The 15,150-nt window shown below is 45.8% G+C and overlaps 1 protein-coding gene across 2 annotated transcripts; it reads left to right on the forward strand.

The window, feature by feature from the left end:
* Positions 1–1,412: 1,412 nt before the first annotated feature.
* LOC102510742 (protein FAM183A) lies at positions 1,413–11,500 on the forward strand. 2 transcript variants are annotated; one of them, XM_032494018.1, is made up of 4 exons: positions 1,413–1,622; positions 4,921–4,980; positions 6,943–7,046; positions 11,327–11,500. In XM_032494018.1, exons 1-4 carry the CDS (start codon positions 1,493–1,495, stop codon positions 11,435–11,437), a joined length of 405 nt encoding a protein of 134 aa, XP_032349909.1. In that variant the 5' UTR covers positions 1,413–1,492; the 3' UTR covers positions 11,438–11,500. The 2 variants fall into 2 exon arrangements, with proteins under 2 accessions (XP_032349909.1, XP_032349908.1); XM_032494017.1 differs by lacking the exons at positions 6,943–7,046; positions 11,327–11,500 and adding an exon at positions 6,539–6,936 and having other exon boundaries at positions 1,445–1,622.
* The last annotated feature ends 3,650 nt before the right edge of the window (positions 11,501–15,150 follow it).

Consider the following 15,150-nt stretch of genomic DNA (forward strand, 5'->3'; position numbering starts at 1 on the left):
GAAGAAAATCACAGTGTCATCTGGTTGGGCATCCAGTCAGCAAGCAAACATTTACCAAATACATCTGTACATACTGTGCCAGGCACTGGTAATCCGGAGATGGACCAGATACACCGCTTGTTCTCAAGTAACTTACTTCTATACAAATAAGTTTAGTAAAGTATTTTTGGACTACAGATTTGAGGCTGAGCATGGCACAAAGAAAAATGTGACTAGGCGCTGTAGAGTATAGAAAGGTTTTTGAAAAAAGATTACATGTGAGCTTACATGTGATAAACATTGGGTAGGTGTTCCCCAGACAGACTACAGGGTCAGAAGACTCCCAGGCTAAGGAGAAGAAACAGCAGGAGCTAAAGCAAGGAGTCATGAAGTCACTTGCTGGGCTCAGAAAGCTGCAGACATGTCCACCCAACTGACATGATCTACACTGTGCCTCCAGACCTAAACACACACGAGCACACTATCCTGGATGGATGGATGGATGGATGGATGGATGGGTGGATGGATGGATGGATGGGTGGGTGGATGGATGGGTGGATGGATGGATGGATGGGTGGGTGGATGGATGGGTGGGTGGATGGATGGAGGGAGGGAGGGAGGGAGTACACAGTGGGGAAGAGCACAGAATCTGGAGTCAGTGTTTAGGTGCTTCCTAAAACCACAGCTGCCTGCTTCCTTTATGCCAGGCCTACTTTTTGCTCTTTTAAGAGAAGCTGTACTATATGAGGTACCTAGATTTGTCAGATTCACAGAAAAGGTAAAATGGAGGCTTCCAGGGCTGGGGTGGGGGTGGGTGGTAATGGGGAGCTGTTGTTTAATGGGTATAAAAACATTCTGGAGATTGGTTTCGCACAATGTGACTGTACTTCACACTACTGAACTACATGCTTAAAAATGGTTCAGATGGTAAATTTTATGTGTATTTTAGCACAATTAAAAATATAAATAAATGAACAAGTCCTGAAGTTGCTTTCAGGGTTAGGACAGGGTTATTCTGTCCATATTATCTCATGAGGGATATGGACTAGGATGTCTTCTCAGGTAGGAAACCTCTGATGTTTTATGAGACTGACATAGAGGGTCTCACTTCTGGGCATCCGCCTTAAAATGGGAGAGGTTTCTGACTCCTTCCAAAATCTTTTTTAGGAAATGGCTGGCCAAGGGAAGGTCCGATCCTAAATCCATCACCTCCCAGGCCTGTCACTGGACAGCGAGTTCTTTTCTGGGGTTTCTGTAACGGGACTAGCTCCTGAGAAACTGCGACGGTGAGTTGAGCGCCCAAAGTGGGCGGGGCGCGCGTTATAGGATTTGGGGCGGGAGGATGGGCGGGCAAGAGTGAGGCCTAAGGGAGGGGGGTAATCTAGGACGCGTTGCCTGGAGACGGCTTGGGACTCTGTTGCCTGGAGACAGCAGTTGGCTGGGCACTAAGGAGCCTCAAGAGGAGAGGGCAGTGAGGAGGGTGGTACTGTCCGGACCCAGCTGTACCAAGGCCATGGCTGCACGCCAGAAGGAGATGATCGCAGATGAGGTCCACCAGAACCAGATCCTGCGGGAACTGTACCTCAAAGAGCTACGAACTCAGAAACTCTACACGCAGTATCACGTGAATCCACTCCGCAAGGGTGAGGGGGCGCCTCGGAGGAACGAGGGGCAGAGATGCCGGGTTGGGGGTGGGGGTGGGAGGCTGAGAGGAGCACTGTAGAAGATGCCTCCTCTGATCTCACCTCCCTTCTTAGCCTTCAGGAACTATGACTTTGGTGGGAGTGGAGCGGTCTCAGTCCACATCACATCAAGTATGTTAGATGCATTAAAATGCACTCATGCCACGATTAAATTTTTCATGGTAAAAACTTGAAAGTCTTTTTATAATTTTGCTTTTGAAATATTTGCAGGGTTTTATGTTTTGTTTTGTGTGTGTTTTGGTTTGTTTTAATAAGCCAAAGGGTTTTTTCAGGCTTCTAATTCTGTCCTAAGGTCTTCAGAAAGTTCAGGGGGAAGAGACTCACGCCACTGCCCTCCCCCCCGTAAAACGGCCACACACCCCTCTCATCACTTTGCACATTCCTGGGGCAGCTTCATCTCATCCTGTAACACCCCCTCTGGCTAAATGCCAGCTCTCCCGGCTCTCTTCCCCTGGACGTCTGTTAGATACCTCAGACTCCCCAGTGAAAAAACGAGGCTGATCCTGCGCCCCTCCCCCAGCTGCGGCTACCACAGATACCTTGTTTTAGCAAAGGGCACCACAGCCATTGTCTCTGACAAGTTAGAAGCCTGGGAGTCATCCTCAGTCTCCCTCACTCCACACAGCTGAGTAGGCACAGTCCTGTTCTTTCCTTAACACTTCTCTCACCTGATGGGCCCCCTGTTCCTGTCTCCGTAGGAGACACAGTCATGCATGGGGAGGCCTCGCCATCTCTCCTCACTTACCTCTGCCCTCAAGGTAGCACCTGAGTTGCCTTCTGTCCATCCTCACTCCCCAGCCTCAGCAGGGCCGTCCTCGCTCCTGCCTGCATTGGTCTGATGGGCTCCTAACTAGTCTCTTTTCCTCCAGGCCCACCCTGCAACCCTCCCCTACCCACTTCTGGCTAGAGCTGTGCAGAAGGGGGAATCGATCATACAGTCCCTCTATAAAATCCTCAGCTTCTGAGCTGAGATTTAACCTGATAGGTACATAAGATCCCACGGATCTGGCTCTGCTGCTCACCCAGCTTCCTCCCGACTCTCCTCTTCACCTGCACACTGTTCCTTTAATAAATATTTTAGTGCCTATTCTGCAGCAGCCACGGGCTCCCTTCTCTGCAGCGGTATCTAAAGACATGAATTTCCTAAATCATCATGCCATTCCCCACCTCTTCACTTTCATAAACGTTGTTCCTTCTTTCTGAACTTCTCCCCCAACCCTGGACCTGATTAACTGTAGTCCGCTGCAGCCCAGCTATGTAGAAGAAATGTAATGTCATTTTTGAAATAGAATTTGCCTATAGTTAAGGTGTACAACGTGATGCTTAGATATACATTTGCACACACACACTGAAATGATTACAATAGTCAGCTAAGTAGCTTAGCCATCTCCTCACCTTTTGGTGGGGGTGGGGTGAGGGGTGAGAGTGGAGAAGATGTAAGGTCTTCATTTTGCTTATAACCAACCTGGTTTTATTCTGGAGCCCCCAAACACTAATTTCAGGAAAACAAATTAACATCCAATTCTGTTTAAACTTGGTCCATTTCAACAATTTTAATAATCCCTTCAGGCAGCGTTCAGGTTTTCTAGGAAAAAGGCTGGTCTCTCAGCTCATGCCCCTTGGGCATATGATTAATATGACCCATTGGGAGTAAGTGGGGATATATTAGAACTTGCATTCTATGAATGTAGATGTCTACATTTGTGTATAAAGAAAAAAAGGATGTTCTGTTGATACATCGACAACAGTACATAAAGACTATAGAAATATGCATTTACAGAAGCTTTTACTGGTAGGAGTTTGAGATAAAACACTTTAGAGACCACTGGTTCCTTCTGGCCTCCACTCATTTACTACTACTCCCCAACAAGCTCCCTCGGCTTGAGTTACTCTGCTTCCCAGTTTCTCTAATTCATCAAGCTCACTCTTGAATTCTTCCCACGAATCTTCATACAGCACATTTGTTCAGGACTCTGCTCTAATGTATCACCTTACAAACACATCACCCACACTCCCAACCCCACCGTCAACATGGGTGCACCCATGTAACCTGCTTTATGTTGTTCTGCAGCTCACTTATATTTGCCTGATATGGTATATCTGTTTATCAAGTGTCACTACAGAGTGGAGGCTCAGGGAGAACAGGGATCTTCTCGGTCTTGTTTGCAGCCATGTCTCCAGTGCACCAGTAGTTACGAGCTGAATAGATGTCTGTGGAGCCTACACCTCCGTTAACACATGGCCTCCTGGGTATATATCACTATCTCTGGCTGCCTGGTACGTCTGCATCCCTGTAGACCAGCGCTGTCCAAGAGAACGTTCTGAGATGATGAAAATGTTCTCAATCTGTGCTGCCCTGAATGGTAGCCAGTAGCCAAATGTGGCTGTTGAACACTTGAAATGTGTCCGGTGGAGCTAAGGAATGAATTTTCAATTGTATTGAATTATAATTATTCAAATTCAAATCACCACAGATGGCTGGTGGCCACCAGACAGGACAGTGTCTCTCAGATTGTCAGGTCCTGGAAGGTCTTATGCCCTAGGGCCCAGCACAATACCTAACACGTGACAAGACACTCAGAAGATGCTGATGGGTGTCCAGCCACAAGTGAGTCTTAGAGGGGCCAGGAAGATAGTTTTTTTGGGTTTTTAATTTTCTTTTATTTTTAAAGTTTTTAAAAATTTATTAAGTTAAAAAATTTTTATTGACATATAGTCCGTTTACAATGTTGTGTCAATTTTGGGTACACAGCATAATGTTTCAGTCATACATATACATACATATATTCATTTTCATATTCTTTTTCATTATTGCTATCCTTTATTTTCATTGAAGTACAGTCAGTTATAACGTGTCAATTTCTGGCATACAGCACAATGTCCCAGTCTGAAATATACACACATATATTCATTTTCATTTTTTTTCCATTAAAGGTTATTACAAGATATTGAGCATAGTTCCCTGTGCTATACAAAAGAAGCTTTTTAAAAATCTATTTTTATATATAGTGGCTAGCATTTGTAAATATCAAACTCCCAAATTTATCCCCTCCCACCCCCTTTCCCCAGTGACCATAAGACTGTTTACTAAGTCTAAGAGTCTGTTTCTGTTTTGTAGATGAGTTCATAGTGTCTTTTTTTTTTAATTTTATATTCCACATATGAGTGATACATTTTTCTCTTTCTGGCTTACTGAGGAGAGATTTTAATGTGAGCCTGTGATGCTGTTTTCCTCTAGTTCACCCAATCACCAGAAAGCCCATGTCCTGGCACGATAACCTGGAGGAACCTGCAGATGGTAAGTCCAGGACTGAGAATGCCATTGAGATAGAGCACAGAGGGGCAGCTGGCTGGGAGACCTCTCAGGGTCGTGTCTCCTTGGGGAAAGCTCAGTCCTCTGATCGTCTGAAAACTGGACTCGTAGGAATGAAGCTCACAAGAGTCTGACGCAGTCAAACGAACTGCCAGTTTATTAACTGTCCAGGCAAAAAACATGTTCCTAATGGCCCTCACATTGTGTTCATTCATCCATCCAACGCTTAGCTGTTACAAGCACAGGTTCTGGGATCCTACTGACTGAGTTCAAATCTGGTTCTGCCACTCGTGAACTGTGTGACTTTGGGCAAGTTTTTCAACCTCTCTGAGCCTATCTCTTAGGGACATTGTGAGGATTAAACAAAACACGGCAAGTGCTTAGAACAGTATCTGGTGCCTGGTGATGAGGACATGTTATTTTCATTGTTACCATGTGATCGTCACTAGGGTGGGGCTGGGGAGCTCACACTATAATCAAGGAGACAGACAAGTAAATACACAAGTAAACAGAAAGCAGGGTTGGGATGGCAGCAACGTGGAAGACAGATGCCCCAGTCAGGCAGTGGAGTTCTGGGAAGTCTTCTTGGAGGAGGCGATGTCAGGGTGAGGTGGAGTATGGCAGGTGTAGAAGAATGGGGAAGGACATTCCGAGTTATATGGGAAAGCACAGAAATGGGAGGCACCAGCATGGCCCAAGCACTGGGAGTCGTTTGGCATGGCCTTGATGCACGGGCGGATGGGACCACGTTTGGGAGTGAGGGAGGAGAGATATTTGATGGGAAGCCTGATCCTTCTGGCAAGCTCTCCTCCTTCCCCACTACCTTCTTAGAGTGGAGTGTGATAGAGAAGGAGGTAGGATTTATGTAAGAGGACAGGGTAGGAAGTGGGGGGTGGGCAGGACGAGTGAGGACCTCCTAGCATTGTACAGACAAGTGAACAGACTAACAGAGCTCAATCCAAGGAAGTGGGTTGTTACCTGAATGAAGACACCCGCCCGGCTAGAGTGAAGGGTAGGAGCTGGGGCCTCGCAGCAATAAGGAAAATTACGGGGGATGAGGGTCTTGATCACCAGGCAGGAGTTCATTACCAGCCGCCTTACAGTCAGGACAAGCTCAGCCCAATGCCAGGTCCTTCGTTCACATTCCTTCATTCCATTCTCAGGCATCTTGCTGGGGTAGGTATTTTCCTTCCATTTTACAGACGAGCAAAGTGAGGCCCAGAGAAGTTAAACCACCTGTCAAGCTAGTAGTGGAAGGGCCAGGAATGGCTGACTACAAGCCAGCTTCTTCCCCTTGTCAGACTGCCTCTCTCAAATCGAGACTTGATAGGGTGGATTGAAAATGGAATTAAGCCCTTAAGCCAAGGAGTTACAAATATACCTGGTGTTGGCAGCCATACTTATTTCAACCCAGAAGGACTTGAGCTCACTTCTTACAGCCCAGCTACTCACCCTCTCTGTGCAGCTCCATTGCCCAAACTCACTCGTGCCCCAGGGCATTTGCTCTTGCTGCCTGTGGGGGCTTTTTGTCTGCCTCTCTCAGGACTGGTTCCTGCATGGCCTCCAGAGAGTCCTCCCCTCACCATCCTGAGTATCCAGCCCTGCCTCCACCTGCCCTCTTCAGAGTTTGCATCACTGTCACCATCGGGTTTGTTTTTCTACTTGTATATTGTGTCCCCTGTCCCCTCACCTGGACCACACCTCCAGGAGAGCAGGGACCATGTCTGTCTCACTCTGCTCTATCTCCAGGGCTCAAACAGTGCCTGGCACAGAGTTTGTGCACAACAAATGTTTGTGGAGAGATGAGTGGAGGAACCAGACACCTGTGCTGCGGGCTCTGAGGCCGGGTGCTCTCCCTCGAAGGGAGGATGTGGCAGAGTCAGGGGCACAGGATCTCCCATTGGTCCCAAAGCCTGACTCCTTCATAACTCATATCTTGTCTCCCAGCCAAGTTCCTAAATCTTATTCACCATGCCGCCCAGGGACCAAGGAAGAAATACCCAGAGACACAGACTGAAAGCCAAGAAATTGGATGGAACTCTGAGCCCTTGGTAAGTGTGGCTCCTTTACCTAGAAGCTCAGAGGAAATCCAGGTGGTGGCTAAGAAAGCAGGGTTTGGAGCCTGGGCTTGAACTCTGGCCACGACGTACCAGGTGTGTGACCCTGGTAAGTGACTGAGCTCTTTTGTGACTAAGTTTTCCTAGTACAATGGAGATATTACAGCACTTATGATTGTTCTGAAGATTAAATGAGGTAGTGTTTGTATGATGCTTTGAACAGTGCCTGGCACATAGTGAATGCTGGGTCAGCGTGGATTAAGCAAATCTTGCTGATGACAGACTGCCTGAGTTTGCTCTCCCAGGTGTTAGTAGGATGGTCTAAGCCATGTTGCCTACATCTCTAAATTCTGTCCCATCTCTGGAAAATGGGAATGCTAGTAACAGTACTTGCCTCATTGATTGGAAGGGCACCACTAAGTGCAAGATGGCCTGGGAAATGCTGTCTTTAGCACACGATCTCCCTAAATGATACAGGGCTTCTGTTCCTAAGGAAGAAATGCAGGATTTTGAATAGATAACCTGAAGAACTCCCTGCCACTCTTGTCTTTTGGCTCTGATAATGGTTTTCCTCACACAGAAAGTTTCAATTTTTAAGAAGTCAAATGTGCCCATCTTTTCTGTTACCATTTCTGGGTTTCATACCTTGCTTAGGAAAACCTTCAACATCCAGTTACAGAACAGCTAACTTTGCTTCTATGTTTCCCCCTAAGTTGTTGTTAGTATTTGGCTTTGAGTACATCTATGTATTTCGTGGAAGATGTGAGGTTGGGACACTGTTCTGCAGCTGTGTTGGAACTTCCTTCACACCTCAAAGGCCCCAAGACCTTGCACACCCTGTGTCTTTACATTTATGGCCCTGCAGCCACCTCCTGGCCCACAGCCCTCACTCCTTGGGGAAGTCCTACTCACCCTTCCTGACAGCCCAGGAGCCACCTCTTCTTCTGTCCCCGACATCCCCCTGGGCTTCTTTAGCACCGTGCCTTCCTGCTGCTGCAGCAGCCAAATCACCATCAGTGTCTGCGTGTAACATGGTACCCTGGAGCCAGGCAGCCTGAGTTCAAATCCAGTCTCCACTGCTCTCTAGCTTTGTGGACTTAACCGCTCTTCCATTTATCTGCCTTAAAATGAGGACAGTAGTGTCAACACTTGAAGGTTTCTTGTGATGATGAACTGAGACAATGTATACAAACTGCTGAGAATGGTACTCAGCGCCCAGTAGGTGCTCAGTAAATGTGCGCTGCTAGGACGCTGAGGAGGAAGAACAGACATGAAGGCACATGGCCCAGCTGAGGACCAGTTAGATGCTTCTCCTGGCCCCTTGGCTTAATCCCTGTTGTCTTCATAATCTGAGTGATTTTCTAGTGTGCTCCCTTCCCACACCTATAGCCCTTATATTTCTACTACAGGGGCCTGGCTTTCTGCCCATTTATGCAACTCCAGCCTGGGCACGTGGCTCTGCGCAGGGCTACTGCAAGGAGACTGGAATCAACGGCTTAGTGAGTCTGGTTTTACCTGTGACGAGCGCAAATAGCTGCTCTTTGCAGCAGCCCCTCTTCAGATACGGGGCAGCGCCTTGGAGAGAGGAGACTGTGGGAGACAGGGAGAGGGTTCCAGTGGGAGCCCAAGCAGGACTGAGCCCAGAAGGCGAGGTACTGTTGGACAGCTGGGGAAGAGGCACATGCTTAAAGGGGGAAAGGAGGAGGAATGGGGGTGGAGGCATCTAATTTACAGTGAATAAGGGAATGGAGAGGGGGCTTGTGAACAAAGGAAGACTAAGTGAAAAAAATCCTCCAAATTAGATAACTACGCAACTAAGAAGAATATTACAAAGCACAAGTAATTTAACTCACTATTCTTCATTTCTTTTTTTTAAAGTATAGTTGATTTACAATCGTGTTAATTTTAGGTGTACAGCAAAGTGATTCAGTTATATATATATATATATATATATATATATATATATATATATATATATATATATATATATTCTTTTTCAGATTCTTTTCCATTATAGGTTATTACAAGACACTGAATATAGTTCCCTGTGCTATGTAATAGGTCCTTGTTGTTTATCTATTTTATATATAGTAGTGTGTATATGTTAATCCCAAACGCCTAATGTTTATCCCTCTCCCCCACCCTTTTCCCTTTTGGTAACCATAAGTTTGTCTTCTATGTCTGTGAGTCTAGTTCCAGTTTATAAATAAGTTCATTTGTATCATTTTTTTAGGTTTCACATATAACTTATATCATATGATATTTGTCTTTCTCTGTCTGACTTAATATGATAATCTCTACATTCATCCATTTTGCTGCAAATGGCATTATTTCATTCTTTTATGGCTGAGTAGTATTCCATTGTATATATATACACCATATCTTCTTTATCCATTCATCTGTCAATTGACACTTAGGGTGCTTCCATGTCTTGGCTGTTGTAAAACAGTGCTGCTGTGAACATTGGGGTGCATGTATATTCTCCAGTTAGACTTTTCTCCAGATATATGCCCAAGAGTGGGATTGCTGGATCATATGTTGACTCTGTTTTTAGTTTTTTAAGAAACCTCCATACTGTTCCATAGTGGCTGCAGCAAACTATATTCCCACCAACAGAGTGTAGAAGGGTTGCTTTTTCTCCGCACCCTCTCCAGCATTCATTATTTGTAGACTTTTTAATGATGGCCATTCTGACTGATGTGAGGTGGTACCTAAGGGTAGTTTTGATTTGCATTTCTCTAATAATTAGTGACACTGAGCATCTTTTCATGTGTCTGTTGGCCATCTGTATGTCTTCTTTAGAGAAAGGTCTATTTAGGTCTTCTGCCCAGTTTTTGATTGGGCTGTTATTTTTTGATATTAAGCTGTATGAGCTGCCTGTATATTTTGGAAACTAATCCCTTGTCGGTCTCATTGCTTGCAAATATTTTCTCCCATTTTGTAGGCTGTCTTTTTCATTTTGCTTAGGGTTTCCTTTTCTGTGCAAAAGTGTTGAAGTTTAATTAGGTCCCATTTGCTTATTTACTTTATTTTCATTACTCTAGGAGCCAGATTGAAAAAAATATTGTTGCAATTTATGTAAAAGGGTATTTGTTCTGCCTGTTTGCCTCTAGGAGTTTTAGTGTATCCAGTCTTACGTTTAGGTCTTTAATCCATTTTGAGTTTATATCTGTATATGGTGTTAGAGAATGTTCTAATTTCATTCTTTTGCAGGTAGCTGTCCCATTTTCCCAGCACCACGTATTGAAGAGATTGTCTTTTCTCCATTGTATATTCTTACCTCCTTTGTTGTAGATTAATTGACCATAAGTGCATGGGTTCATTTTCTTAAAGAGAAAAGTCCTGGCTGCCACGGGTACAAAGTATGCATGTGGAAATGTCGCACTTTGACCAGCACATGTCATGGCAGGCCCACCAGCTGTGACAGGAAGAAGTGAGACCAGCTTGGATGGCCCTGCCCTGCTCAGACTCCCCTAGGTGTTGCAGATAACTGACTATGTGGGCCCCTCATCACTATGGAGTTGCAGAGGGTCTGGAAATATACCAAGCCCGTTCATCATTATAAACCTGGGGACAATGCCATCAGGTGGCACTGGTGGGAAAAAAATAAAAAGCACACACAGAAAACGTTAGACCGAGAGGTAGGTTGACCATAAAAGGTAATTAAGCTGGAGTTTCACGGTTTTGTGGTTGGAGGCAGAAGAGTCTTGCTCAGCCCCAACTGGACCTCGCCCCACACAGGCAGAGAACCCCAACGCCAATACTGGGAATCTCGGGAAGCCACACTCAATGAATACCTCTCAGCCTCTGGTCTCCTGGTGACGTTTGCTGAAGTGTATCCTTTAAGCTAATTGCACGGTGAGATTTACACTGTGAGGGGGCTCACTTGTACTCAGTTCCCTGTGTAAGCACTTCAACAACATCCATCCTTTATTCAGCAGATACGTACTGAGTCCCAGGTGTGTGCTGGACACTGCTCCAGGTGCTGGGGACATAGATGCAGCATTTACCCTCATGGAGCTTCCCTGCCAGTCGGGGAAACAGTTCACAAGCCTCTACCGCAGGCCGTGGGAAAGGCAGTGCGGCAGCTCTGCAAAGGTTTTTCTCACACAATCCGGCAAGTTTTTTGATGCAAATGTCATCTTCATTTCACAAACAGGCTTTAGCAAGGAAAGGCACCAGGGGCCACACATCAGGAGACCGGGGCCAGAGTCAAGTCCAGGTCCCTCCCCCTTCCCACAGCTTCATTCTGACGCCCGCATCCTCCCCTCTAGGTCAGCCCGGAACGCGATGACCGCAGGCTGAACCACTTCAGGGTCTACAACGACATCACTCTGTACAAGGCCAAACTGTGGAGCTTGGGAGAAGAGGGCCGCCACCCGTAGTATTCCAGCAGTGCTGTCAGCCTGCCTCTCATGGCCAAAGTGTGTGCTGCCGGTTAATAAAGATGACACGAAAGCCTCGGTCTGGCTTTTCCTCTCCTGAGTCTCCCGTTTCTCCCTTCTGCCCAAGGCCACTGGTTCACATCCTTAATCTTATAAACTAGTGGGACACTTCTGCTTAAAGATGGCAAACTAAGGCCTACGATCTCTCCTCTGCCTTCCAGACCCCAATACAGGATAATCAAGGGGTTTTTAAAAGGTCTGAACCCATAACAGAGAAAATGGCAGAGAAACATTAGCGACCAAGAAAACTGAAGCCATGTTTAGAAGATGGAAAGCTGGTGGAAGAGGGTGGAGGAAACCACAACGTGCGAGCTGAGTGGACCCCTCTGAGCACACAGCCCGCCTCCCAGAACTCTGGGGGAGGTCAGGACTCTGAGACAGAGTGGGGTGTGATGCAGGGATCTGAAGCGGACACCGGGAGGGAGTCTGCGGGGAGCCCCATCCACACACCCCGGCAGCCAGGCCTATAACGTCTCCCACACTGGAAGTTTACTCTTAGAGAAGTGGGCAAAGCTCAGGGCTCGGGGACACTAAGAGACACGGTAGGGGTGAGTTGTGAGGCTGAAAACAGTGAAAATCTGTGAAAGGAAGGCTGAACCCCTCACCCTCACCCTCACCCTCACCCTCACATGCTGCATTTTAACCCTGGGTTTGAAGCTGGAGGGTTCCTTTCTGGAAAAATGAATCAGGTTGAAAGAAAAGACCCCCACATGGTACCCGGTGAAGATCCTGGAAAGAAAGAGGCAGGGAACCTCCAGGCTGGTGAGCACACAGAGGTGCCCAGAGAATTGCAGCCCGGGGAGGGCAGGGACTCCCCCATACCTTGCTCTCTGTGTCTCTTCCATCTGGCTGATCCTGAGTTATGCCTCAGTGGGTGAAGCCATGTGTTGCTGAGGTCACTCCTGCTCTTGGAACTTGACGATATTGAATGGAAGCCTGCAAACCTGGGAGACATTTTCATACAATGCAATGATGAACTAGATGAATTATGTATGACTACATGGGAATCTAGACATGTGCTGGTATCTCATAACTGTTACAGTTCTTTTGCTAAAAGGTATCCATGGTCAGTGACCAAGGGGTGACCTGTGATGTCATGGAAAGAAATTTGGTCTTTGTCCTGGTTCCTGGCACAGAGCTCCTAAATCCTCTGTAATTTCCTAAGTGATAGGGGTTGTAGGAAGGTCTTTGGTTCTAACCAGGCGACTCTTAGCAGCCCCCGGATAGCTTCAGGATGGGGGCTGCTCCCCAGGAAAACCAAGCCTCGATTAGAAACTTGCAGCTTTCAGCCCTACCCCCTAACTTCCAGGAAGGGCTCGAGATTGAGTTAATCACCAACGGCTAATGATTTGATAAGTCATGCCTACATAGTGAAATCACCATAAAACCTCTAGAGTGCAGGGTTTGGAGAGCTTCCAGGTGAGTGAACACATCAAGGTGCTGGGAGGGTGGCAGGCTGAAGAGGGCATGGAAGCTCCTGGCAACCCCTGACAATACATTTAATAATGTAGTTTGTCAAAATTTATCAGATTATTTTGCATGATTGCAGCAAGCAGGTCATTTGTATGGGCCTGCACTACTGTGCAAAGTGAGGACTACGGGTGCATACTCTGGATGAACTGAATGCACAAAGTGACCAGTTTCTCTTTGGGGGGATGTTGGGAAGGAGGTGAAAGCAGAAGAAATGTGGTTGCTCTATTTCAAGGGACAGATCTGCAGGACTACCTTCCCATTTTGAGAGCAACTTTGGGGTGAAAAAGAATCAGGGACCTAATCTATTTGATAATTTACAGTAGTTCATAAAATTAGACTCACATCTCTGCAGATTAACTCACTTACTTTTGATGCCCTCCTCAAAATATCCTACTCACGACGATGAATGATTTTTTAAATTTTTGTCAGGAGGAATAAAAACTGTTAATTGCCTAAGAAAATGAAAAAAATAGTAAAGCTTTTATTTACTATGCCATAATTTAAAACATTTAAGAATCAAGTCTTTCATTCCTCTACAAAAAACAGTGCGTGCCTTTTCCCCTTATACCACATGCTATGGAGCACGCATCTTTCCTGTGCATCGGCAAATTGTCTTACTCTTAAGCTTGGATTCACTTCCAACATTTTATCATTTACACTTTCCATGTCACAGAATATCTCCAAGAGTCCCTTTACTGTGATGTTTTCTGCCAATGTCACTTCCTCTGGGACATAGTTTCCATTTTTTTCCCTAATTACATTGACAAGTTCACGTTCACTATTTCTCTGGCCGCATATCTGTCTAGTCTCCAGAACAGCAGCCGTGTCTTCACTCCCTTGTCACCTTTTTCTCCCATAACTCCATTGCATTCTATTCAGTTTCACCCTCAACCTGATCCACTTTTCATTTCTTTGCTGCACTTTCATCTCTGTTGGTCAGTTTCCTCTTTCAATGACCTACTTCTGTAAAATGCCACGTGGATTTATCACTGGAGACGAGGAGGCAACACGGCTGCACTCTCGGCCATCCGCGTGTGAACTGAGTAACAGGTGTGCAGTGACTGATCACCCACATACTTCAAAAGAAGTGACTTTTGGTCACTAATCATTATGCATCTTTAATGCGGGGGTTTATAGACTGGAGAGCAAGCAGCAAAGTTTCTCCTTTCGGCAATTACTTGGTTAACGATACTTTGGTAGCTGAAAGGTGAACAGTGTTGTTGAGAAATTGCTGTTACTTAACCGCGCCTTGACAGCCGAAGCCCATGCGTACTGGACAAAGCAAAGAACGGCTTGGACTCAGTAACTGGAACTTCTAGCTCCGACCTATCTTTCAGTGCACGAAATTGCATTTTAAAGCAATCTGAGGGTTAATACTGCCTGCAGCCTGATTATACTTTAGTTTAAGGCCGGGATGCTAGAGGAAGTGATATAAATGAGTTCTGTACTGTGTATCTCTGAAATTAAGGAAAATGATTCCATTTGCTATAAAAGGAAAAGGTGCACATTTTTTAAAACCTTTAAAAATATTCAAATCAGTAATTCACTTTTGTCCCCACCAGTGTGAACTGCTGTCCATCTGTGTACTCCTTTCTTAAAACTCACCATGTTCCACACATTAAGTCTCTGATCTGAGGCTCCTTATTGGAATTACTATAATTACCCCATTCACTAATATTGTACAGATTGTTGAAATAGGTCCAGGTAAAATACTGCAGTCTTCTGAAAACAGGACCTTTTTGCCCAGAATTTCGTTCATTGAAATTAGTTTATAAAAACTAGATTCACTCTTTTTGTTCTAGAAACTTAGTATCATATGAAACCAGACAGATCCTTTTTCATGTACCAAGGATGCTACAAGGAAATAATATGAAAATGAGCTGTTTTTTTCTGCTTAAGAATATACAGTTCTCAGATGTCTGTAGTCTCCTTAAAGTATGGTTTCTAAACTGGAAGAGAAAGAGGGAGGGCCGGTAAGCTGCCTTCCCTTCCCACCTTTCAAGACAGAGCAAAGCCCAGCATGTGATGTGGCCTGCCCACCACGTCTAACCTGTGCACAGCTCCCAGCCGGCACTTAGGACCTTCAAATACGTACCACCACAGCTCAGCACACATTAAGGAAAGCCACCCCACCCAGCAAAATAACCCTGTGCCGGTATACACTCTCATCATGCGGCAGG

This window comes from Camelus ferus, chromosome 13, assembly GCF_009834535.1.
Source record: "Camelus ferus isolate YT-003-E chromosome 13, BCGSAC_Cfer_1.0, whole genome shotgun sequence".
Taxonomy (NCBI): Eukaryota; Metazoa; Chordata; class Mammalia; order Artiodactyla; family Camelidae; genus Camelus; species Camelus ferus.

Excerpts from the sequence above, each read along its gene's own strand:
- LOC102510742 (XM_032494017.1), top strand. The coding sequence starts at position 1,493 with ATGGCTGCACGCCAGAAGGAGATGATCGCAGATGAGGTCCACCAGAAC. Across the intron at positions 1,623-4,920 it reads CGTGAATCCACTCCGCAAGG|TTCACCCAATCACCAGAAAG; the intron begins GTGAGGGGGCGC and ends GTTTTCCTCTAG. Across the intron at positions 4,981-6,538 it reads CCTGGAGGAACCTGCAGATG|GACTGGTTCCTGCATGGCCT; the intron begins GTAAGTCCAGGA and ends TGCCTCTCTCAG.